Source organism: Heterocephalus glaber, unplaced genomic scaffold (genome assembly GCF_053883595.1).
Source record: "Heterocephalus glaber isolate CG9 unplaced genomic scaffold, H.glaber_assembly_v1.0 deba00001504, whole genome shotgun sequence".
Classification (NCBI taxonomy): domain Eukaryota; kingdom Metazoa; phylum Chordata; class Mammalia; order Rodentia; family Bathyergidae; genus Heterocephalus; species Heterocephalus glaber.
The window spans coordinates 262,569-289,415 of record NW_028258324.1 but is presented as its reverse complement, the minus strand read 5'-3'; the positions used below and the strand labels follow the sequence as shown (position 1 = coordinate 289,415).

The 26,847-nt window shown below is 38.3% G+C and overlaps 1 protein-coding gene across 6 annotated transcripts in view; it reads right to left on the bottom strand.

Annotated features, from left to right (window-relative positions):
- Positions 1–8,219: 8,219 nt before the first annotated feature.
- The window catches only part of G3bp2 (G3BP stress granule assembly factor 2), a 71,719-nt gene continuing 53,091 nt past the window's right edge, over positions 8,220–26,847 (bottom strand). For 3 of the 6 annotated variants that reach the window (XM_004833894.4, XM_004833893.4, XM_004833895.4), the window contains exons 2-12: positions 25,410–25,528; positions 21,977–22,058; positions 20,907–21,080; positions 20,183–20,273; positions 19,753–19,855; positions 19,077–19,257; positions 17,998–18,096; positions 13,653–13,755; positions 12,205–12,333; positions 11,569–11,687; positions 8,220–11,123 (exon numbers count right to left, since the gene is read on the bottom strand). In XM_004833894.4, the coding sequence (XP_004833951.1) occupies positions 10,851–11,123; positions 11,569–11,687; positions 12,205–12,333; positions 13,653–13,755; positions 17,998–18,096; positions 19,077–19,257; positions 19,753–19,855; positions 20,183–20,273; positions 20,907–21,080; positions 21,977–22,058; positions 25,410–25,504 (1,449 nt within the window). In that variant the 5' untranslated portion in view covers positions 25,505–25,528 and the 3' untranslated portion in view covers positions 8,220–10,850. The remainder of the gene's footprint in view (positions 11,124–11,568; positions 11,688–12,204; positions 12,334–13,652; positions 13,756–17,997; positions 18,097–19,076; positions 19,258–19,752; positions 19,856–20,182; positions 20,274–20,906; positions 21,081–21,976; positions 22,059–25,409; positions 25,529–26,847) is intronic. The other 3 variants (XM_087186001.1, XM_087185999.1, XM_087186000.1) reach the window with 1 other exon arrangement.

Here is a 26,847-nt window from a genome sequence, read left to right as displayed (position 1 = left end):
AAATGTGTGCCCACCTGAGCCATGCATTTACAGTGATACCAGCTAGCCTGTTCCATAAGACTTTGGTAACCTCAGGGCAAGAGTGGGGAGAATAGATGGTGTGTAAACTCCTTCTACTAGAGAATTGGTAGTGCAAGGAGATTAAACAGAATGGCTAAAACATGAGTTTAATAGCAAAAGAGGAGGAAAAATGTATCAGAGAAAACAATGGGAATGGCACAAAATGATAGAGCTAAAGGCTGAACCATTGGGCCCGGGATATAACTAGGTGAGTAGTAGAACACCTGCCCAGCACACACAAGGCCCAGGATTCTATCTGTGACACCACAAAACACTGACAATAATACTGGGTAAAATGTTTGGTCCTGCCTTTGGTAGATGACGTTGCTCAGAAAATGTCACTGAGTTAAGATCAAAGAAACTTGATTCAGAGCATGAAAGTTGTTGACATGAGCTATCAGCTGGGACTACAGGAGAAGGGGGAGAGAGACATTTTCATTACAGGAGAATGTCAAAAAAATTCTAAAAATCTGAAGACAACAGAGTGGGAGGACATGAGATGGAAATCGTGAAAGGACACTTCAGAGTTGGCAAGGAAGTGAAGATGGAGATGGACACCTAAGAGAAACGAAAACACATATTCACATGAAAGCTTAGACAGAAATAAGTATCTCAAAAAAAAAAAAGAAATATGTATCTCAGTGTTTCTCTAAATAGTGAATTGGAAGCTGAGTGTGGTGGTGCACACCTGTAATCCCACGTGTGGGCTTACATTTGGAGGCTGAGGCAGGAGGACTGCCATGAGTTCAAGACCAGCCTGGGCTACATAGTGAGTTCAAGGCCAGCCTGGACCCTGTCTCAAAAAAAAAAAAAAAGTAAAAGTGGAAACAATCCAAGCACCCATCCACAGAGGAATAAAGTTGGGTAGGGCTGGGGGTCTAGTTCCATGGTAGAATGTGTGCTTAGCACGCACTAAGTCCTAGGGTCAGTCCCCACACAAGTCTGGTAAGTTCATTCAATGAAATATTACTCAACCATTAAAAAGAAATGCTTCAGCACGAGTGACTCTTGAACACATTATGCTAAGTCAAAGAAGCCAGACACAAAATATCACCCATAATATGATTCCGTGTCTATACAATGTCCTGCCCAAGAAAATCCAGAGAAACAGTAAACTGGTGCTTACTATGGGTTGGGGGGCTAGATAGGGATGGGGATTGATTACTCATGGGTATGGGGTTTCTGTTGGGAGTGATGAAAATGTTCTGAAATTAGATAGTGATGATGGTTACACAACCTTGTGAGATACACTAAAAACCACTGAATTGTTTATTTTTAAAATGATGAATATTATGTAATAAATCACAGGGAGGGAAGAAATCTGCAGCTTCTCTAGAAATGTCTTTTTCAATAAATTTAGGTATTTTGGCTTATAGTGGACCCATCCTTTTCCTCATATCAACAGCCATCTGCTAAATGACTTCATGTATCCGTGCCTACACATCTTCACAGATCCAGTCCTTTTCTGTATATTCAGAACCAGCAGGATGGGCTCTTCTCTGGCCTCCCTACTCTGCTCCCTCAAGAAGCTCCACTTTTAGGTTCTATGAAGTCCTGACATCATAAGCCTGGCCATCTGCTCAAGTCACCAAGTGAATGGAAAGGTCACAAAATCTTGAGACAAGCAGGGTTCTTCATTGTCAGTATAATGCAGAACACAAAGTTCTGAAGACATTGCACCGCCTGTCAAAAAAATGGGGGTTGGGGTGTGGCTCAGTCACAGGGCTCTGTTTAGCATGCCCAAGGCCCTGGGTTGACCCAAGCATGAAAAAAAAAGGAAGGCGGGGTGGGGGGTGGGGAGGAGTGGGAGGGGAGGGGGGAAAGGGGAAAAGAAAAAAGAAAAGAAAGGAGACTGACTCATTCTGAAGTTCTGAATACACTTGCTATGAAAGTTTATTCTGTTCTCATTCTAGTGATGTTACTACTGTGTTACCTCAGTATAGTGATTAGGAAGATGACTAGATTTTGAAGCCTAACACATACCAAGTCCAACAGGCACTTGACTCATCACTTCCCAGCTCATCCATAATGGTGTGTACATGGAAACCCATTCCTTGGAATAGTAAAATAGTGTGTGTTCAGTTTGTCTGCATGGGGAACATGTCTCCTGTTCCTGTTCTAACCTCCCCTTAGCCTCTACTCCTTTCTCATCCACATGCATTAGCTTTGTTTCCTTTCCCATCTTCCTCTGGGCTGTATCCTTGTTGCTTCAACAGGACGATTCCTACCCAAAGTCACTCTGACCTGCGTCCTGCCAGAGCTGTCTGTAACCAAGACTGCTTGCTCCTCTCAACAAGCTTGTTCCTCTTTTTCCTGCCCTACATGGCTGGTTTCGGCCTCCAGTGAGGCTGAGGGGAGCCATGTGACTGACTCCTCACAATGGAAAAGGAGATGTGCATCATTTCCATCATGGCTCACAAGAATCTTCCCACCAGGATCCTCTTCATCCTGTCCCTTATGTGGCTGTGATGGAGAGGGCTCCAGCAGTCTGGAAGCTGCTGGGGGAGCCTTACTCATCTGTGATCTAAGTGATGATGTGGGGTCAGAGAAGACCACTGACTCTTCACTACCTCTGAATGCTTTTTACAACAGGAGATGGGGAAAGTCTCCAGTGTCTCAACCATCTAGACATTTTAGAGTCCATTTTCACAGCAGTCAGCCTTCTCTAATTTATTCACTGTGTTTTGTCTTGGTAGCATTTAGCACAACAGTCTCTTCTTTCCTCCTGATAATCCTAAAGCTTTCCATGACACCACTGTTTGCTTCCCTATATTCTTTGCATGCTCCTCCTTGCCATAATCCTAATCTGAGGGGTATCTGAGAGCTGTGGTCAGCCTCTTCTCTTTAGGACACTCGCCCTAAGTGAGCTTGTCCTCTACAAAGGCTGCACAAATCTGCATGTGCCACTCAGCGCACAGCTCACCTCAGTATAGGTAAAGGGGAAGGGGATGTTGCCAGAACCCCTGCAGTGGGTCCTGGCCTCCTGTGAGCCACTACAGTACAAGGTGAAAGAATAAAGACAGGAAATAAGACTTAGAGAGAATATGCTGGGTCTTAGGACCTGATCAATGCTGCTCTGGGTAACAAAGAAGAAAGCCTGCAAGCACATCCAGAATTTATTGAATACAATCATGGGAAGGAAGAGGGAGCACGGTATGCTTTGAAGGCATCCAGTGAAATACTGCTGAACACCTGGCATGATGGGGCCAGGCAGGGCTGTTAGGGAGTAAGCATTGCTTATCTTGCTTGGGTAGAACAAACTGGTACTGGTACTGAGTGCAATTAGCGATCAACCCATTGAGGCAGTGAGAAGCCATAATTCAGAGGAAAGGATTTTAATTGGGGTCACACTGACCTCTGCTGCATGTAACTCAGCAGAGCCCTGCCACTTCACAGACCAGGGACTAGGTTTCTGTGGCAGCCATTGGGGGAGGGACTATACTCACCCAGTCCACCTGACATGCCTATTTGAGTCATGTGGAGCTTCAGTCTGACTCCTGAAATAAAACAATATAGCCGAATTGTGGAAAGTAAGAAGCAGGTGCCACTGATAGCCTACTGGTACTGGGCAGGGATGTCTACTACATCTTAGAACACCAGTTACTCTTTATTCTTGAGGCTGCTTCATGGGTATCCAACCGGAAAGTGAAACTTAATGCATCATTGTTGATTTCCCCTCCATGTCCACTTCTGCTCCTTCTCCTTCTTGTAGAACATTACCTTCCACTCAAGTTGCATCAAAACCCAGGAGTCCTCCTCGAGCTCTGCCTCTCTCCCACATCCATAGTCTAGTCCACGAGCAGCTGTGGTGGGTTCTGTCTCCAACATCTCTTAGGAGCTGACTACTGATCAATGTCCTCACTGTGAAGTTTATCTGAGCTCCCTGACCTGTCATTTGGTGTTGCTTCCTAATTCAGATCCCTACAGTCCCACCAGGAGCAAAACCCAAGCTACAAGGCCATGTTGGCTCAGTTCTATCTACCTCTTGATGTCAGCTGCATTTGTGCTGCCTTTTGATGAACCAGGGGGCTCTGCAGTTCTTCCATGAAGAGACCTCCTTTCTACCTTGGGTGGGAAGGTCCCACCTCCTGTCACTGTCACATCCTCCACGGGTCCTACTCATATTGGTGGATGAGCAGCTCGGCTGTTGTGCCTCCGGCTACATAATACTCTGTAGTTAGCTTTGAAGCTTGCCTTGGCAATCAGATGTTACTTCTCTACAACAGCCTATGGATCCTGCTTCTGTTCTAACCCCCGACTCTCACATGGCATTAGCCCTGCATTATATCACTCCCTGCTCAGTTCTCTTTAATGGCTTCTTATGCACTTAGTAAAAAATCCCCATCAATGCCTTACCCTAGCTCACACTGGTGTAGGATCCAGTCCATTTCTTTTACTTCATATCCTAAACTGTTTGCTGTTCCCCAGCTCCTCTACCTACCCTGGCCTCTGCCAGCCACCCCCAAGCTTTTCTAATTGTACAGAGTTTGCCCTGGCTGGTTCCTCCTGCAATCGCTGTCAGCTCTGGGATGGTGAACAGAACAACTGCCTCACATGGTCACACAGCAGCTACTTACTTGATCTTTATTCTTTGCATGGCATTTATGGTTACTTCTCCATGACCAAGCAAATAAATGCAAGACCACAGGCCTTGTGAATTCATGCATGTGTCCAAGAGAACCCCAAACAGTGTTTAATAAACACCTGAGGAAATTGTTCAGTGACTTGTCTTCATTAAAATGAATGTGAAAAAGCAATTTTAAGCAACAACTAAACACATATGCCAAGATATTTATAGGGACCCTCTGTGTTGCATAACATGCATTGCTCACACACACACCACATGGATTTCTTCCTCAAATGCCTTCCTCTTCTGTGTTCCTATTGCTCAAAACATTTTACTTAACATACAGGTGAAAAACTTCAGATTTTTCTTTAGTATCATCTGTTCTCTCACCACATCCTTACCATTTTACCTTCAAATCTTTTCAAGTGGACAAATTCTTTGGACTTCTAGGGCACTAAAGTATACCTCCTGACATGCTGCTGTCATCCTCTTACTTGCTTCAATGCACTACTGGACTCCAATTGTTCACTCTACAGCTAGCTTCATTCAAAACGGAAATATTGTCACTTGTTACCACATTTCCCACTGAGCCAAACCACCACTTCCCATTGCTCTCTATATAGAGCAAACTCCCTGAGGCCAACAAGACCCTCACTGGTCTGTCCCTGCCTTCTTCAATGTGTACCCACTCCATCTCCGGGTGGGACTTCTGTCCTTTCAACTTGTTGAAGAGCATGAAGCCATGTCAAGTCACCCTTTATTAACAGTGCCTATTAGACCGCCTGGAACTTTGAAGCTCAAAAATGACCAAGTCCCTGGGAGTTCATCAGCACAGCTGAGCAGGTCTTCTTGCAATTTGAAAGACAAAACAAGGAGACAAGCCAGGTATGGTGGTGCACACCTGTAATCCCACCATTTGGGAGGGTAAGGCAAAGAATCACTTTGAGTTCGAGGTCAGCCTGGACATCATAGTGAGACCCTGTCTCAAACAAAACAAAACACAAAACAATACAAACCCCAAAATCCAAGGAGACAGGAAACAATGTCCTTGACTCATTTGAAGATAGTTCAAACATTGCTAGGCTGTTTGTAAACAGATTAGAAAAAGAAACATGTTTTTTATTAAAGACCTAGGCACATACAGGCAAGTTACTTAGGAAAATATATTAGTTTGGGATTCCTAATTCTGTCTGGTAATGCTTCCAAGGGAATGTGGCCAAATGTATTTAAAGAGACACATTTGTACCACCAGACAGAACTGCAACAGCACTGTAACAGCTAATACCCAGGGCATACATGCTGTTTCAGGTGTCTTCTTTTTACAAGGGAGGAAAGGGCACAGAAAAGCCTCACCAGAATTGTGGAGCTGCTACTTCAGCCCAAGATGTCTCCAAAGCCCTGCTCTTGACCATGAGAAACCATACGGAATCATTCACTGCATGAGTGCTACACTGACGCTAAGGTGGTCCCTGGCCTAGGAAACCACTGGGCCTATGGGAAAGGAATAGATTGGGAGAGAAGGGACTGGAAGTTAGGGTGCTAGACGAGTGTAAAAAACAAAAAACACCAATCCCAACAGGATCACAAATTTAAGCCCAGTCTGAATAATTTAGCCCCAGTCTGAATAATTTAGCGAGATCTTGTCTCAAAATAAAAAAATGGGCGTGTGTGTGTATGCAGGATATAGCTCAGTGCGGATGTCGTGGGTTCAATCCCCTTTAGGGGGCAGAGTATTCATGTCACAAAAAAATGAAAGCATGTCAAGGAAGCAGCCAACTTTATCAAAATCGTAAGAATAGGGCTAGGGATTTAGCTCAGTGGTTCCAGTGCCTGCCTCGCAAGCGCAAGGTCCCGAGTTCGATCCCCTGTACCAAAACAAACAAACAAACAAAAAAAACCACCCCAAAGTAAAGAATCAAGGACAAAGGGATCAATTCATGCAGTAATTCATAGGTGGCTAGTAATCTTTGTAAATAACTCTGCACCTGCATTTATAGCATTTTCCCCCCAGTATTTGGTAATGCCAAATACAGACTTACAATTCTGAAATGTTAAACAGTGTACATACATTACAGAGATCTTAAGATTTTAGCCCCTATTTGTCTAAAGTAGCCAGTGACTTCATTATTTAATAAGTAACTATGTTAACTTACTAAAACCTACCACTCTGAGACTAAATTTAAAAAATCAAAGGTCTTCCTTCATCTGCTGTTAAAACATAAATGAGGGCAGGGGATTTAGCTCAGTGGTTTTGGTGCCTACCTTGCAAATACAAGATCGAGTTTGATCCCCGGCACCAAAAAAACCAAAACCAAAACAAAATAATGAGCAACTTGAATTTAAAATATATACCCCCTCTCAAATATATGAACCTAGTCCACTAATTTTCCATTTATGTTCTACAGACTATATCATTAAAAAAAGATGAAATTATATACATAATTAAAATTAACATTTTTTTTTCAATATTGGAGATCGAACTCAGGACTTCGTGCTTGCTGGGCAGGTGCAGTGCCACTGAGCTACATACTTGGCCTGAAATGAAGCATCTTGAATGACTAAAATTTTCAAATATTTTGCTCCATATAGATTTCCTGGACTAGGTTTGGGGTATGTCAGTGGTAAAACACTGCCTAACGTTTAAGGTCCTTGGTTCAATCCCCAGCACCAAAAAAATAAATGAGCAAGCTGAGTGTAGTGGTGCATGCCTGTAATTCTAGCACTTGAGAGGCTGAGGCAGGTCCCTCAAGCCCAGTTCAAGACCAACCTGGGCAATATAGTGAGATTTCACCTAAAATAAATAGGTCACTTAAAAAGTAAAACTAAAATTTCCTGAATTGCTCCTTCAAATTTGGTCTATTTACAGTACAGTGTGGGATATACATTTTATTCCCTCCCCAAAAATGCTTTTCTAGATAAGCTTTTCCATTATAGTTTCCAAAAACCTTAATTCTTTCAGATTATTTAAGTATTGGTTATTCTGGTTCCTCTCCAGGACAAACTAGCGAAGATCAATGCAGGACTCTTAAACAGTGATATATTAGCAGTGATACATGAATGTACCAGCAGAAAAAATAATCTGTATCATGCCCTCAAAGGAAGTTTCGAGTTTTGAAGCAACATTTGCCTTGGAACCTCATTTTTCATTTGAGGGATGGCTAAATATGACCAAATGATAATTTCTTCTTTAATATTCTTATAGAACTCAATAAACCTGCTCTGATTCTCATCTGGTATCGGCCCCATAATTTTAGGCAAACTTCTCCTCCTGTTTTTTCCAAGACAGCCATCATTTAGGAACTCCAAGGTGCCCCCATACAACTATTTAGTGGTCTGCTATGGATCATTTTAACCTTCCTTACTACTACTGAGCTTGACACTCTTGCACGTGTATGTCAGCAACCTAACTGGGTAGAGAACTCTTAACAACATGCAAGTGTTGCCTACATGTTTCAATAGTTTATACATCAAATAGTTTATTCACAAGTAATAAACAACTGTTTTTAGAACTTATTTTTACTTATTGTATGAAATGAACTGGGAGAAAATAGTTGCAAACATCAAACTACCGATTAAATTACAGACAGATAAATGCTGCAGACATCAGTAGTTTATTGTTTAGTCCAAACACATTCAAAAATGGAAACTCAAAAGAATGCTTTCCACCTGAAACAATTAAACTAGATTCTACTAGCATATAATGCTTAACACATTACAGCAACAGAGATGGTAATCCATTGTCTTCTATACCTACTAAAGCCAAGATGGTAAAGCCAATTTGGTTGCAATAGTGTCATAAGGATAGAACATTACCATCGAAAAATAAAACAAAATTAGCAAATAACAGTAATGGTGGATGAATATTTTTACTGCTTCACTGAAGAGGGGACAAAGTGTTAAAAGTCCACAGTACTGCAGATGAACAACCACCGTGTAAATTTCTCCATACGGTGTTTCCATGTTTCCTTTGCGATATGTAGAGACTGAAGCTGAACGGCTTTTTGCTCTCATTTTCTGTTACACTTAACACTTGTCATTTCTTTTGGTGCCAGAATAGTTTTCATGGGTTACAGCACAATATCCTGGATTAGAAACATGTATATGTGTGTGTATATACACACATACATTTACTTATGTATATATAAAGGAAAAAGAGGAATAAAGGAAAAATACACTTGGGAGGAAAAAACACTGACATAAAACCACTCATTTAAAAGTAGTTTGGATAAAGGCTTCAAGATTCCAAAGTAATTTTCTGGTAAGAACTTCAAGTACTATACATCAGAAAGCATAAAACTGTCTCAAACAAATACAAATCCTTAAGCTCCCAAAAAATGGAAACTGAAAATCAGTGTCCCCCAAATATATGCAATAGTGCAAAACTTTTCCTCAAACATGGAAGACCGCATTCAAAGGGGTGAAAAAAAGACAACAGATTTGACTTTACTTTTATTGCCCAGTTTGTAAAAAGCAAAGCACATGCAATCATTTGCTAGTTCACTAAACAGCAAATAGTTGCATAATTCAGAACCAATCTGCTACTACGTCAAGGGCACGTTTTGTTTGTTTTTACTCAGAATGGAGAAGTCTTCCATGCTAACAAGCAGCTTTCAGTGGTCACACTTATTCTCCTCACCTCTTGCCTGAAACATCAGAAACTGCCTAGGTACTGATTGCTCCAAGCACAGAACTGGATCATCTCTGCCATACTTGGGTTTTACTGAGCTTGCTAAAAAGACAATACAATAACCCAGCAGCTACAAACTCTGCTCACAGAATTATTCAGAGATCCATGTAAAAATAAAAAGATGTCATCCCAGACTTAAATTCAGGAGCCACTCACTCAGGTGCTAACATCGGTTCAAGAATTGTGCAAAATGAATGACAGTTCCCTGCCCCCCAAATAGAAAATGCAAACACTTAATAGAGCTGCTGTTCTTTCCTCTGAAAATTGCAGTATCCTCACTCTAGGTTTACTTGCCATTTATGGAATCTGACTGCTTTTGAAATGTTACTAAAAATGTACATCAAGTTGAGTGACTTTTCCAAGCATTCAAGCCGAGAAAAGTCAACTAGAGACTCAAAGAACCGACCTTCCTCCTTCCCGCTCCCTTCTGAACACAAGACCCCCTCCCACAGAATACAAAAGCTGTTAACTGAAGAACAAGATAAATAAGTGTCCGTTTTACTGATTTTAAAGATACTGCAATTTTTATACACTTCAATGATTTCCTCAACATTTTGCAGCTGTTTGGCTTTGCAGCACGGCAATTCATAAACTGTACTGTACAAAATTACCAGCAAGACTGGAATGATGTATTAAGAGAAGGCACCATCATGCTTATTACATTACCAGAGAACAAAAATACAGGAAAGACAATTTCCACTGTACACAGCTTAAAGAAAGGAAAAGGGGAGGAGTGTGTTGAGCAGCCAGCCATCCCTGTACTCAAGAGGGGCAGGTAGAAAACTCTTATGATATGAAGCTACTAAATCTGGTCTAATATTTAAGACCGTAAGATTTGAAGTTCTGATTTTTGTTATTTAGTTCATAACTAAATTATTTCCTTCTGGAATATATCTGTAGTCTTGTTAAGGTTTATGTGTACACACGCTGGTCACAGCAAGCAGATAAAATGCCCTCATCATTTCACAAGCTATTCTCTACTGGAAAAAAAGATGAAAAGATTTTTTTCCCTGTTGCCTCCTGTTGCAGATGTCAATGTTAATGAGTTCAGAGTACCCAATAGTGCATTTTGATGAGTGCACAAGTTTCGGTTGGTTTGTATTTTTGGGGGGAGCCAAGAAAAAAGGCAAGATTCTCCAATTGCACAAATTGCACTATTTGTGTTTCCAACATTAACAGGCAGAAACAGTAACACTTAAAACAAAATGTGCAGCAGAGGATTTTTTTTTTTTTTTTTTTACTCAAAGGACCTGAATTCAGAGGACATGTCCTTTTAAGTTCATTTTGTTGTAGATTAAGGTATGGTCATCTCTCAGTCCTTAATTCACCAAGTCTAGATTTATAAATTAACAATGTGATTCCTGTTGTGAAATTGGGGAAATCATGTCCACCTCAATTTAACTGATAACCAAAGATGCTTTTCACATCAAAGAAATGATCAAAAAGGCTGTGTCACATTCCAAAGCCAAAAAAAAATTAACAGAATGCAAACACGATGAAGAATGCACCACTGCAGAGACTTGGCCTGCAGTGACTTCAGCGCCGCTGTCCTGTGAAGCGGCCTTCCATCTGCCCAGCGCCTCTTCCGGAGCCCAGTTTCTGTGCCATGCCACCTCTTGGAGGAGGCCCTCTTCCATCTCGGTCACGCATCATCCCACCGCCCACGAGGCCACGTGGGCCACCAGGACCCCGGTCGTTGCGCCTGATATCTCTGCGATCATCACCACCACCTCTGGTTTCTCGCTCTCTTGCAGCTCTCGTTTTTTTCTCTTCTACATTTAAACGCACTTCTCCTCGGAACATAATTGGCTTTAAAAAGAGGAGAAAAATATCAACACAGGTGGGTTAGATAGTAATCGAAATGCACTACCTTGGCTCAGAGAAATTAGAAAATCCTCAGAACAAAATTTTCATGAGGGCTGGGGATTTAGCTCAGTGGTGCTGCTGCCTGCCTCGCAAGCACAAGATCTCGAGTTTCATCCCCGGTACCAAAAAAAGAGACAACTTTCATGAAAATCTTACTATACAATCTTTCCAACCTTATTAAATAATGAAACTTAAAATGAGCCACACCTCAGATTTTAATGCCATAAAGAAATCTTTAACCTTTGCATAAATACCATTTCACAATGAACTATTTTTAGCTTTACCATTAAAAATGATTTTCTATGGTTTTTAAAAAAAGCACCAAGTTAATCATATTATATACAACAAAGATAAAAATGTCTTGAATTATGCCCTTTAAATCACTTACTTTTGCAATTAAGATTCTCTGAACTGGTTCAGAGTCATCAAAAACCACAAAACCAAAATTTGGAAGCTTTCCCCCAACACCCTTGGTATTGATGCGAAGTTCCACAACGTTTCCAAAACCTGTGAAAATATACATTACACCAAGAATTAAATACTTTAACAATAGTCTAATGGCTTAAATTATTCAGGATGAATAACCTTAACATTCCTGACCCACTTGGAAATAAAAGTTGCACTGTATCCCATGACAATAAGGTACTCATGCAGGCCATCAAACAAAATATCAGAGCTGGCCTGGCTGCTTGTTCTGCTATCTTTCATCACCTTCACTAGTTCTTTCATAAGAAAAGCTACCTATGAAGTTCTGGAAAGACCATGTTATCTTCTCATTTTGACATGTATTTCCCATTTTCACACTAATTTGTCCAGCCTTTTCTTCTGATCACTACTGAATGAGAACAAGTGAAAGCTAAGCCATCACTACCTTCATTCCCTTCTGACCAGTCAAGATGAGTCTGGTAGTGGGACACTACATCGAGGGACACACTGGCTACATTATGAAAAAGTCTATCTACCTCTCGCTTAATGTAACATAATTCTTAAATTTTAATTTAAAAAAGCAGAATAAACCACTTACTCATAAAGAACTCTTTCAGTTCATTTTCATCAATATCATGTGGCAAGTTACCAACAAAAAGCTGATGACTGTCTGGGTAGCGAATTATTCTACGGTTGTCAGAGTCATTCTGTTCCATATCTCCCCTGCCTGAGAACAGGAATAGAACAGACACAAAGTTTACAACATCATATAAAACAGTTCAAAGCAATGAATGTAAAAAGAAAAATCACTTAATACTAAGACTCCTGTTTTAGTTTAATAAAATTATGAGTGCCTTGAAGAGGTGGAAGTATCTAGATATTAGTAGGTTAGTCAGAAAACAACAGGACATTAAACTGTAAAGTGAGGATAGAGGGATAGTTCCTTCTATCTTCTAGACTACTGGTCTGATTATAAGTCAGATACTAGAAGTACATGTATTCCTCCTTAACCATCGAAACTGTTGCCATCACCCAGGAACCAAGCCAACTTCAAAGATGTCTATTTCGACCAAATATTTGTTTAGTCTTCTGAATTTTTTCCCCCAGTACCGGTCCTTTTTATATTTTATTTTGAGAGAGGGTTTCACTAAGTTACCCAGGCTCTGGAACTTTTAAATCTCCCTACCCAGCTTCTGACATAGTTAGGATTACAGGAATACACCACCATGCCCAGCCTCAATCTTTGATTATATGACATTATAGCCAAATCAGTAAATTTTAATAGTACCAATCTCTCATTTTACATAGTCTATATATTAGGGTGCTCTCACATATAATCCTATTTGACTTTCCCATAGGAAGCACAGTGAGTCATATAAGACAGGCCCCACAAGAAAAGTTTTTGTAATAACAGAATTGGTGTAAGAAAAGCTCAGCATTTAAAGTCCCCACTCAAGATCATAAATACAGCTGGCAGCAAAGCCAGCAACCACCCCTGCCCTGCTCTTTTGACTCCTAGTTTAGTTAACACACAAGTTTTAAAAATAACATTCAAAATTTGATATATAATATCTCCCACCTCCTCCCAAAAGTAATCTAAACATTCTTATAGAATTCAAATAAAGGTAATACATATATTAGCTAACATGTAAACAAGTCAAAAATCATGGCAACTTACTTAATACCTAAGACAATCAAAATAAGAAGAATCAGGGTGTGCTTAGTGTTTATCTGTGAAGAGATAAGAGCGCTAAGTAAGAGTAGGTTATTGGCAGCTCGGTTTTGAATTCTTAAAACCAGTGACAATAACCAAATAACACGTGTTTCAAGCTTTTTACACCTTCCAAGTCTCTACAGCAGGACAACCAATCCTCCCCTGAAGGTGCAATCCTGCCCCAGAGTTTCCTCCAGCAGGCTGCTCACATCTCTTAAGCAACTGGATACTACAAAGATTGGTGTATAAAACCCACTATGGTTTTCTACCAGTTCAGTCTTCTCTAGTTTTCCAAATGCTAAATACTAAAGGCTAGAAAGGAGCAGACTCACCTGGTCTTGGTCCTCTAGGAGGGAAACCAGGTCGCTCTCTAGGGCGTTGTTCACGCACACGTGGTGGCTGAGACTGAACTTCTGGCTTAGCTTCAACTCTTGGCTAAAATGTAAGGAAAAAAGACATGTTTTAAAGAAACATACTGTACAGGAGAAAAGCCAACTAAAGCAACTATCAGCAAGATACTAGCAGGAATAATGGTACTTTTACATTTACAGTGCTTGAAATCTAACACCCCATGTACGTGAAACAAATTCTTTAAGGATATTCTGTACCAATCTACGACTGTAGGGTAGGTTGTGTTTTCCGACTCAGGCTATATAACTCACAATAAAGTTCTTTTTACAGTTGTATTTTTTCCACTAAAGTTATAGCCACATTGAAACAGCATAAAAGGTACTGCTACCAAAAAAAAAAAAAAATCACAAAAATGCAAGATGAGACACTCCATGTAAATACATAAACAAAATTGAAAGCCATCTTAATCTTAAACAAGAACACAAGACATATATTTCTAAATATCTACTTACTGCCCTCCAGATTTAATAATGCTCAGATACATCTCCTAACCCCCAATCCATATTCTTAAAACCAACATCTTCAACACTTCAAAATATACAATTTAGCTTACTCTAGCACTTAAAACTACTAGTTCTAGCTTTAAATGCATATAAAAGCACGTGCGTGTTTGTGTGTGTGTGTGTGTGTGTTGTGTGTGGGGTGTTTCTATGTAGCATCTCAAATAGTGAGAGAAGTCCTTCTCCCTATTTTTGCAGATGAGAAAGGTATACATTTATTTGAAGTTATTGACCCCAACAATTTTCTGCCAACTGCTGAATCACACTCATAAAGCACATATTTTTTTTTTGGTACCGGGGACTGAACTCGGGACCTTGCGCTTGCGAGGCAGGCAGCCGCACCACTGAGTTAAAACCCCAGCCCTAGAGTATCTATTTTTAATAAATTATCATATGTACCTATTATCTTTTTCTCAATATAATAATAGCATTTTCTGCATTCCCAACCTTTTCACGCTTTCTATTGTCCAAATATTTATGGTTCAAGGAAACAGCAAAATATATAGAATCTTCAAAGGATACTGAAACCGCCCAGCAGGATATAGAGGACATGTCCTCAAAACCAGAGCTGGTAATTTCAATCTCGTCTATATAGGTGATCATCCAAGACATTATAAAAATAAATCTGGATATAAAATATACTTCTTTCAAAAACGACCATTTTATTGTCAGTGATTTCAGCCACTATATCCCAAAGATACATTAACTGTCAGGCTAGCAGTATTTAAGATTTGTCTGCTCCTTCCAAATTCTGTTTTCCTCCATGTAGATGTCTTAAACTGCTCAAGATGAAATCGACACCTGGTTCTAGAATGTTGCTAACTTAAAAATCAATTTTAAGCCTCTTCAATTCCCTGTAATTTATATGTCTTTACTTTTACAAAACTACACTTTATTTTTACATCACCCAAAGAACCAAGCATAGCGCTGTCAGACATGGATGTTCAGTAATTACTGGTTCACTTAAAATTAAAGTTTAAACATGTAGAGGAATAGTCTATGTCTGCCAAGATGACCTAATGATTATCCCCCAAGACCAGAGCTAAACCCGTTGTCTGTTTTTGGTCTTTAATTCTACATAACTGATCTAAAATGGGAAGCCTGAAAAAGGCAGTTATTTGGAAATGTCAACTAAGGGACTATGAAAAGCACACGTTATCTCAGTTTGAATGTGAAACAGATGTACTCTGCTCAAAGTTTAACGAAGCCAGTGTGTTACTGAAAAAATGGCAAATATACCTATACTTAAGGAAAAGCCTTAGAGTCATTCAAACATTATAAAAAAACCTCAAGGCCCTGAATTTAAGATTTAAATTCTTTTCAAAACAGATTCCTAACAGAAAGTAACTATAAACAGCAAAGAAAGCTCTGTTAAGATTCTAAAATTAAAATCAGATAAATATAATACTTTCCAACATCTTCCAAGTAACCTGTGGCAATGACTGAGCAACCTGACTTTGTGAGGTGGTATTTGGTGAGGTCAGTGCATGAAAAATGAGACTAAAAAGCACACAAGATTCCCTTCCATACCAGATGAACAAATGTCCACTAAGCCAGGCATGCACTTAAATTCTTCAGGCCCAATGATTAAAACTAGTTATTCCAAACAGATACCACACAAACCATTATTAGGGTCTTAAAATTAATTTCATGTAGACATAAGTATCACATGATGAACTCCACAAGTAAATGTCAGACAGCATATGAAATAAAAATGGAACTATCAAATCAATTCAGTAAAAGCAGACACTATAACCACAACTAAAAAATAAGTCCTTCAATTATAAACTATTTAGGTGAACTGATCACTTTCTAGACAAAACCATTTTACCAAGAAATTAACTTACCTACTTCTAAATTAATGCCTACCAAAGCCCTAGAATTATACTTAATTTCCTCTCACCAATATCTATATTAAAGAATAAGGAAATGAATGCTACAAAAGTAACAAAACTGAAGGGTTATTAAACCAGGTGAAATATCATGAATTTGCAGTTCTTTAAATATAGTTAAATACAAAGAAAGTTCTTCTAAAATTTATATTCTCAACACTTAAACATTTGACTTGCTAAGAGAAATGAGTGGGAAATATAACTTAAGTTTCCTTGAATTTGAAATATAACTTAAAAAAAATACTTAAACCTTAAGACAAATTACTTGAGATACATGAAAAGTTATTTTCCTGTGCTAGAATGTGATGTAGCTGAGGCATGTAGTGACGCGAGTGCAGACAGATACAGCCTGTCCCTGAGGTGAGCCACTTAAGGAGTGTGCAGGTCTGCCTGTTATACACAGAGGCCGTCTGTCCAGCTGCATGAATGCAAACTCCAGCCCTGTATTCTCCTAGATCTAAGAAGGGAGTATTCATCACATCTACTACTCACAGGGTTCAGGGAGAACAAACAAAGTATACTCAACAATGTCAGCAAGTATGAAAGACATTAGTATTTCACTTTTAATTATGTAAAGTAAACACAGCCAACTCTCTTAGATAATAATCCAAAGGTTTCAAATCCAAATCCAAGATTTCAAAAGAAAAGCCACAAGTCACTTATCAAGTCCCTGGATGGGATGAAAAGCACAAATACTGAGCAGACTAATTTTTTTCATTAAGATGGAACTCTGGTTTATGATGTAAGATAACCACTCATTTCCTGGATGTCTACTTGCAGAAAAACAGGAACAGAACAGAGTATTCTACTACTATGTAACTAACCGCAATGTGCACCAACACCAGAAAGTCTGTAATAGTCACTAGAGCTGCTTTGTTCTGTGACAGGGGACTTGCTTTGTGGCCCAGGCTGATCCTGAACTCTTGGACTCCAAAGATCTTTTTTCTGAACAATGCAAATGCTGGCAAGCACCATCACATCCAGCTTTTGACACCTCATCCTTTACTGTCTGGACCATGTAAAAAATCCACTAATCATTTTAAAATGTAATCATTTAAATGTAAAATTTCTAGCAGAATGAAGTTGAAGTAAAAATGTGGGGAAAAAGAATATGCCTTTAGATATGCCAATGAACTAAAAAATTTAGTTAAATCTAGACTATATCTAACAAACATTGTAAGTAGTCAGTGTCTTATTTTTACATTTTTGGAAAGCTCTGAAATGGGTAAGATGACAAACAAACAAAAAGCAGAATACCAGAATGATTCGTTAAGATGAACACTACAGTCATAAGTTGGTACAGGCTTCAAATAAATGGTGTGAACCACTTTAGACGGAGAGCTTAGGCAGTATATATATATATATATATATATATATATTTTTTTTTTTTGTACCGGGGATTGAACTCGGGTCCTTGTGCTTGACAGCCAGGCAGTGGAACCACTGAGTTAAATCCCAGGCCCTAGGCAGTATATATTTTAAAAAGTTTTCTATTAAAAAAAACAAAACAAAAAAAAAGTGATTCTTTATATGCCACACTATTTTGTGTCTTTCCAAATTTCTTACCTAAAATATTTTCACTAAATTTATAATTTTTAAAAGGAACTTTTTTTGTTGTTATTTTAAGAAGCCTTTTAAATGACAATACTACATACTGGTAAAACCAACTTAATATATACTTCATACACCCAAACCCTAAATACCACCTATGCAGATGAATGGAGATTTGGCATTTAAAGTGTGTGCACTGACATTTCATACACTTTTTTGTATGTTTAATCCATAATTTCTGACTCATTTAAAAATGTAATAAAAATAATAAGCAATTGGCAATGTAACAAGGATACAATCCAATGTGTTCACAGATGGGTTACCTGTGAGACTGGTGCTTTAACATGGGGTGGAATTCCAGAGGAAGAAACAGTACCACTAGGAGGCAGGTTTTTACTGGTCACTGAAGCCCAGGAGAAAGCCTGCAGGAAATGCAACAAACCTAGACTACTAATCATGGAAAACCACCAACATTCCTATAGGGAAACTCCCAAATACATATTTTCTTTTCATTTCTAAACTATGGCTCTATATTGGAGGATTCCTAACAGGCACACACACACATGCCAGTCTATGTGCCAGCTTTCAAAATCTCATTACGCAAGATTATTTATAATTGTTGTCTCAGCTACTAAATAGAACCACAAACAAGTTCCTACATATTCTAGGTAGATGAGTAAGTGGTGAATACAACCACTAACAACTAAACATGCTAGAGAACTCTGAACCTGATAGAACCAAGTTCTTTCTCCTTTTTTGGAGGAAGATAGGGTGTGTGGTGGTGTTAAAGGGAAGGGGGAAGGATAGGAAAGAACAGAATACTAGCTGGAAACTAACAGACATCCACAAATTGAACAAGGAATCTTCTCCTCTTGCTATCCAAATACTCTTTACCCTACTTTACAGAGAGATAAAAGAAGTTTTGCATAGAACACTGTGGGTGTCACTCACCTTTACAGGATGGTTTAATTGGTGAAGTAATAAGAAAACTGATCCTATCTCAGAGTATCTCAATTAAAGACCAACATAAGCAGGGAAACTGCATGATTACTGGTACAGCTGGGCTTAGAGGATTTCACCCAGAAGGGAAGAGCAGCTGACAACCTTAGATGGATTGAGAGGTGGGGTGGGGGTGATTTCATCTATGTCACTAAACTGCATCAGATCAAGGCTAATCTTTTATAAATCCCACTTTTAGGAGCTTTTTTTTGAAATGCCACTGAAACATTCCTCAGGGTAACAACACCACAGCTTCTTTCATATACATCAAAAAGCATAGTTTGCTATATTACTCAATTTAACAAAATAGAACAAAAGTCACACTGCATTGATATGAAATATCAAATATGAACCAAATATGAAAGTGTGAGGTCAAAGATCTGAAGAGTTCCACTGATCTAACCTTTGGTGGTTCTTGGGGCAGAGAAACAGGCTCTGCAGGGGGAGGAGTAGTAGACTTCTCCTCCAGTTCTTCTAAATTCTTCTCCTCCACTTGTGGTTTCAACTCTTCAGTCTTTGTTTCAGATTCGGGCTCAGGTTCAGGTTCATGAGAGGATTCTTCCAAAGGCTCTTCTATGCCGTTACTACAAATGATCAGTTCAAATAAGATAAAATTCACTTTCTCTCCAATCTAATGGGCACAAGCAGCCATATGCCAATAGCTTGTTCTACATCGGTGTTTTGTGGTACTGGGATGGAACCCAGGACAAGTTTGCATATGCTAGGCAAGGACTCTGCATTACCAGGAATGTTTAATGCTCACTATAAACCCTGAATTTTTCAACAGTAAAATTTTGTAAATATAAAATGCTCACTTTGTGTTGTCCTATACACTCTACATTATCAGTAAGTGACCACTGCTTTGGTGAAAATTATGTTTAAATTTTGAATTAAGTAAAACAATTCTTTCCACATTTACTGATTATATACATATAAATAGTTTTATAGAAAATTTGCTTCCAGAGGCTAAGGGTGGAGCTCAGCAGTACAGTGCACCCATAAGAAACCCTGATTTGACCCTTCAGCTACAGTAGACTGTATGTGACCAGACTGAATGTGACCGGAAGTCTTGTTCTTACGTCACAGGGTGAGCTTCATAGTAACCACTATTAGCATTTTCTTGCACAGGTTCAGGAGATGGTTGTCTTTCTTCTTGCTCCTCTTCCACTTCATCTTCTGATTCTGACAATACACAGTGCATGACATCTATTTAAAAAACAGTCTCCATAATTTCTAACACATATTTTTAGTATGTTTAAGGAAATGGTATGGTAATATAAAAAATTGGAAACTCTTTACAAAGTCATCCAACTGCAATATTTCCTGTTCTCTCAAAAAACTGAGAACAAGCAGAATGAAGTTTGATTTTTTTACTCCACTTTACTTTAACAAAATCTATTAGCAATAAAGGAAAAAGTAGGAAATAATGTCTATAAGTTCCATATTTATAAAAACTATAGTCCTTAAAAGAGCACTGACAGAACCCTTCTATCTTCAGAGTGACCTCACCTTCATCAAGTTCTGGTTCAGAATCACCAAATACTTCATCTTCATAACGAAACATATCATTGTGAACATAAAATTTATTTGGAACAGACCCCTACAGGAAAGCAACATGCAAATATTTCATGAATATCCATAAAATTGGTATTATGTTAAAAGAACAAATTATATGGCATACACAATTTCAATTTTAATACCACAGAAATAATCTGGATAAACCTAATTTTCCAAAGCTAAACATGCTGTTAATATAAACAAAACTAAAAAAAGGATCACCGAGGGCTGGGGATGTAGTTCAGAGGCACTGCGCCTGCCTAGCAAATGCGAGGTCCTGAGTTCGATCCCTTGTACTGGAACACACACACACACACACACACACACACACACACACACAAGGATCAGAGCCCAAGAAACTTTTCCAATAGAAAAGAATCAAGACCAATTCATAAACAGACCTTTACCTTTTTTTCAAAATATTATCTTTTAAATATACCAAAGAAATTTTTGTATTATTTCTATAATCTTAATAATCTATTCACACATTATCAGCATCTAAATTTTAATTCCAAATAGTTAAAGCAGTGCACACAAGTTCATATAAGTTATATCAATAGGTCCAATAAAATGGTTCAAAAATAGTAGTATGCAAATATAAACCTATTAAAAGAACTCTTAGTTCAACACAGTAATAGCAACCAAATTTAATCAGGTAAGTGAAATGTAAACTTACTTCTGGAGCCAAAACAAAAGTCTGCATGAATTTCCTTTCTGGCTGCCCACTATTAGACAGCAGGCCCATGACTTGGACAACAACTCCGTCACTCAAGGTGGCATGTGCATCCACATGGCGGATCTTTGTATGGCATTCACTGAAGTTCAGAGATAACACTTTGTGGTGTATGTCCTATATTGGAAAGGTGAGGAGGAAATGCAAAGTCTTGTGATTCTGCATTACCTGCACAGTACTGTTACCTCCCTTGCCAACTTCCTCAATGGAATGCTAACATCTTCATTTTCCTGCTTCATCTGACCCATTCCACCATGGCACGTGCCTCTCTGTAGACTGCTGCTCCTAACTATGTTGAGCATGTCCATTCTATGCAAGAAATAGACCTCTGACACTGTGCAGTCATCTGGCTTTACACTGCTTTCTCCTATAGTTTGGTAATAAGTGAATCATTCTCATGAACTATACACTATACTGACTGCTCCTTGACTTTACACCTAATTTTATTTTACTGTGATGATTGCTGATGTCATTTTTCTGCTTCTGACTTCTTTGCTAAGGCCAAATCCTGGATTCTACCTGAAGTTCCACATTCTCTACAAAGTCTTCCTTCTCTGTGAAGTTGTAAAGAGTACATATTTCTGTGCATTCCTGAGACACAAGGTTTGGTCCAAATTTGTAGAAATTTCATACACTAGATTTCATACCAAGGACATGCAACATTTCATTTTCTCCTGTGTCCATCCACTCCAATATAATACCATTTTTCATAGAAAATCAATGTTTAAGAATTTAAAACACATTTAACAATTACGGAAACTCTTTCTGGTGAGTTTCTAATGATCATACTGAAGAAATTCATGAGCACAAGAAGGCTATTTTTGAACTATCTCCTTCAGTGCTATTATTTGTTTCCTTGTAAGTGAGAATCTTTCTTGTCTATGTCTTATACTGAATAACTACTTTGGAAAGGATACAGTTTTACTTACTTGTTATTCGTATGGTTTTTTTTCATAAAAAAAAGAAATTTCTATCAACACAAAAAGACATTTAAAATATATGGAATGACTTACATTTTGGCCATAAACAGCTTCCTGGGGCTTTCCACTGGCATCCACTCCTCCATGAACATAGGAAGAATTCCTGCCATAAAACCTGCAAAATCATTCATAACTATACATTTTCAATGCATTATCAAGAGGAGTAAGTCTAAGGAGCAATAGAGTTCTACCGTTGAAAATGAAACTAGGGTCAAGGTATAGCTCTGCCACTAATTAGACATTACTTAACTGTCACCTGTAAATTCACTTCCCTTGGTTATAAAACTATCTCTATAGGTTTTCATAAGGATTCAATGAGTACCACATAGAATGCTTAGTCTGACTGGCACAGTAAGTAGATGATCATTAGCTACTCTCATCTAATTCACATCACATCTTTATTTTGTGAAATGGAAGAATGAGATAAAGTACACTCTAAAAACAGATGCTGTAATACTTGAACCATATTTTTCTTTAGATAGAAAAACTCACTGACCTAGATTTCTCTCAGGATCTAATGCTCTGTTTAATACTCAGAGTTCCAATTTACTAATTCTTTTTTTTTTTTTTTTTTTTTTTTGAGACAGGGTCTTGCTATGTAGTTCAGGCTTATCTTGAACTATGAAGCCCAGGTTGGCCTTGAACTCACAGTAATCCTCCTCGCTCAGTCTCTGGAGTGCTGGGATTACAGGTGTGCACCACCTGTAATTAGATTACTAATTCTAAAGGCTTATAACAAGACAGTTTAGATCTAAAATAACTGAAATAATCCAGACAAGTTAAATATTTTTATGCTGCTCTGAAGTACATGACAAATTAGACTTTTCTCTGGCAAGATGTAAAGCAGTAATAATTAATATCTTTCCAAATTAAGGTTATCAAAGATAAAAATGTAAACTTTTTCAAACGATGTGATGGTGCATGCCTATAATCCCAGCACTTGGGAAGCTGAGGCAGGAAGACCATTACAAGTTTAAGGCCAGGCTGGGCTACACAGTGAATTCAAGGGTGCCTAAACTACCTGGTGAGACCCTGTTTAAAATTTTTTTTTTTTCCCCAGTACTGGGGATCGAACTCAGGACCTTGTGCTTGCGAGGCAGGCACGGCGCCAGAGCTAAATCCCTGGGCCCTAAAAAAAATTTTTTAAATGTTAACAGAAGAGGTTAAATGAACTCCTCTATAGTCATATACCTATCAAGGAGGGGAGCTAAGACAAAATGCCAGTCAGTTTGGCTCCAGAGTCCATGCTTTTAACCACTCTCTTCTAATTTTTTTTTTTTGGTACTGGGGATCGAACTCAGGACCTTGTGCTTTCCAGGCAGGTGCGGTGCCGCTGAGCTAAATCCCCGGCCCTCTTTTTTTATATGTACTTATTTCCTCTCCTATACTACTGGCAGGCTGTAAACTGGCATTACTTTTCCAAAAGACAATTTAGCAGAGTAACTGTGTGTATAGGAAAAGCCTTAGAAATGATCCTATCTTTGATACAATCAATTCTTCCAAGAACTTAAAAATATAATCGATCAGTAAGGTAAACAAAAATGCCTATCTAAGGAAAGTCATTATAGTGTTTATACTAGTGAAGATTCTAACAAACTAAATTTTCATTAAGATGGAAAGTGGTTAAATAAGCTAGGTATAAAATAGAAGTCTGTGCTGTCACTTAATATGAGAGTGTAGTTTTTTTTTAGCATATGTGTTGCTGAAGAGAGTACTGTATAGACTTTTAAGCTTTTGTCATCACAATACTTTAAAAATGCTAATACTGTACTCATATTGTAAGAAGACCTAATCTGAGACACTGAATTAATTCCACTTCCAACTCTTTCACATATGATATCAACAAGTACATCTGTTTTTAAAATTAGAAAAACATAGCTTTTCATTGTGAGATATTTTTCAGGAGAGGGTGTTACTTATACTTTTTAGATACACTACACTCAAGAACAGTTGGGCTCTATAGCCAAAATTAGGCCTGTATACTGGCTACAAACAGCTCATTTACTGAGTGATCTTGTAATCTTCCTGAGTTACCTGCTGCAGCTGTTTAATAGGTAAAGTGAGATAATTACACTATCTACACTTTATAAGATTGCCCTAACAATTTCATGAGATAATATGGGTACGCAGAGTATTCATGAACAGAGCCAAGCAAATTGTAAATATAAAAAAATGCTTCCTGGATTAAAGTAGAGAACATGTTCAAGAGTATAGGACAAAACTGCAAAATCTTTCAGAATGCCCAACTTTTAGAAGACCAACAGACATAGGAATGTCTTTTTATTTTTTCTGGTACTGGGGATTGAACTCAGGACCTTGTGCTTGTGAGGCAGGTGTGATGCCACTGAGCTAAATCCCCAGCCCAGGAATGGAAGTCTTTTAAACCACCTTTCCCAGAGAAAGCTGCAATGATATACAGTTTCCTTAACTCAAACAGCTAGTGTGTTCAACAACAAAAAAAGTCTTATTACAAGACTCACATTTTTCTTCTACTTGTTAAGACACACCCAGAAGAACAAAATTAACAAGAACTACTGACAACATAATCTAATTTCAATCTCTGCATTTGTTTGTGTGTGGGAACCTTAACAGGTTACAGGTATACAAGTCTTGCCAAAGTAGTGAACAATGCTATTGTTTCTGTTAGTATCTGCAGATTAAAAGAAATAAAAATTTTCACAAGCATACATAACTTTCACTTTCCAACACTGTGAGAACTTTTAGGATATGCACTGCCAAAGTGAGCGCCACACTGTGAGAACTTAAGAAGATGATCTGAACCATTACTTTCACTGCCCTGGTACTGGGGATTAAGCCCAGGGACATGTGAAGCTACTTCCTCAGCCTTTTTTCTTTTCCTTCAAATTTTGATGCAGGGTCTTACTAACCTGCCCAGGCTAGCCTTGAACTTGTGATTCTCCTAGTCTAGCCTCCCAAGTAGCTAGGACTACAAGCATGTTCCACCACTCCTGCCTCTAAGCCACTGGTTTCTAACTGCATATTGGGAACCTATCAACCTTTTTTTTTGTGGTACTGGAGACTGAACCCAGGGTTTTTGCCCTGAATTGCATTCCCAGCACCCACCCTTTATTTTCAGACAAGGTCTCACTAAGGTTCCAGGCTGAGCTTGAATTTACAATCCTCCTGCCTCAGTATCCTAGAATTATGCATGCACCACCATGCCCAGCTTATTTTTTCAAATAAAACATAAAATATCAGTGTATATAAAAAATGTGTGTGTATAGATATGAATGTGTTATATACTGGGACATGATGTTTTTCTTACTGTGCTCAGCAGTCAAAAAACAGAAAAAATACTGGTTTAGCCATAATATGATTAAAATATTAGATATGGTTTAGAGATGTTTGCAAACATACTGTCAAGTTATGAGACAGCAAAGGTAAAATATCCAGTTATATCAAGTAAAGCTAAATAAAAATGCTCAATGATTTGCATCAAGCTCACCTGTGTAAGTATTCTGGTGCTTTATTCAGCAAAGTATAATACTGCCTCACGAACTCCCGCCCCACCAGCAGCGGGCTGGGCTTCTCCATAACCATTTCTTTGCTGCCCAGGGTCAAACGCTGGGGGAGAAGCACAAGAGTAACAACTATTAAAAGTCATCTTTATTAACTACATGATATAAACTTTACTTTTCCTAGACAAACAAATGAGAATATAAAGAGAATTAACATCATTTATTAAAAAGTAATAACAGCAGAATAGTTAAGTTCCCAGCCTACGTTTGCAACTCCCTTTGTCCCAAGAAAAATTAGTAAAGTATAAACAAAACTTCTTATCACTTACTTTATGTTTATAGCCTTCGGAACAGTCAAAATTAGAATAATGTCGGAATTGGGATAAAAGAAGGAAAAAATGTGAAAATTTAAATGACTTGTTTTTTAGTGGGAAAAAAAAAAAAACCCATACAAAAAAATACCAAAAACCCAGACAGACATAATTGGGCGAGGGCACAGTGCAGAGGTAGAATGAGTACTTTGCAGGCACAGGCCCTGGATCCTCCACAACACCTATATAAGCGTGCACTCACAAAGCATCTGTCTCTCATAACATCAAGCATCCTTTCGTTTTACATTTAGAAGCACTGAAATTTTACCACAAATCTGAGTGTATATCTATTGGGCAAATCAGAATGCAGCTAAATTTCTATTTAACAAATTCCAATGTAGATTTCTTTTAAAAAACAAATTTCAAAGGCAAACACAGCCTACAATAGTCATTACAGTATGATGCTGTTTTCATAAACACCAGGTATCACCTATGATTAACACATACAGAGAAAACTACATAGCTCCATACCCTTCCAGTCACTTCTAATTCAACTGGAAATCATGGTCTATTATGTTCCTTGATTCTCTTACCTTCTCCTAAAACTCAAAATCAAACTATACACATCTCCCAATCTGCTTATGCACTTATATAATGCCTAACTTCTTTAAAAAAATAGTTAATACACAGAACAAATCCAGATACTGCTATTTGGAGTCCTTCTGGTTTCCCCAAACCTAAAACTCCCAATAAAGGTAACAACCCTAATGCATTAGAGGACTCTGAGTGGTAAAGGCTTGCCTAGCATGTGCCAGGTTTCACCCCCAGCACCACAAAAATAAGACCAAATAAAGTATGAAAGCTAAGTAACAATGTTTTCATTTCAAATATGGGAGAAAATGAAGAAGACTTACCTAGTAAATTTTTACTCATATTTCAATACTGTAACAAAGTACTGAGAAATGAGATTATATAAATTATCCTCTGCATAAAACAATTATCTACAAAATACTTTTTCTCAAGCTGTCAGTGACAAATGCTATTAGAGACTATTTCTGATTTTAAGATTACTTTTTTCTTTTCATCTCTGTATTTCCAATTTTTTTTTTGGTAC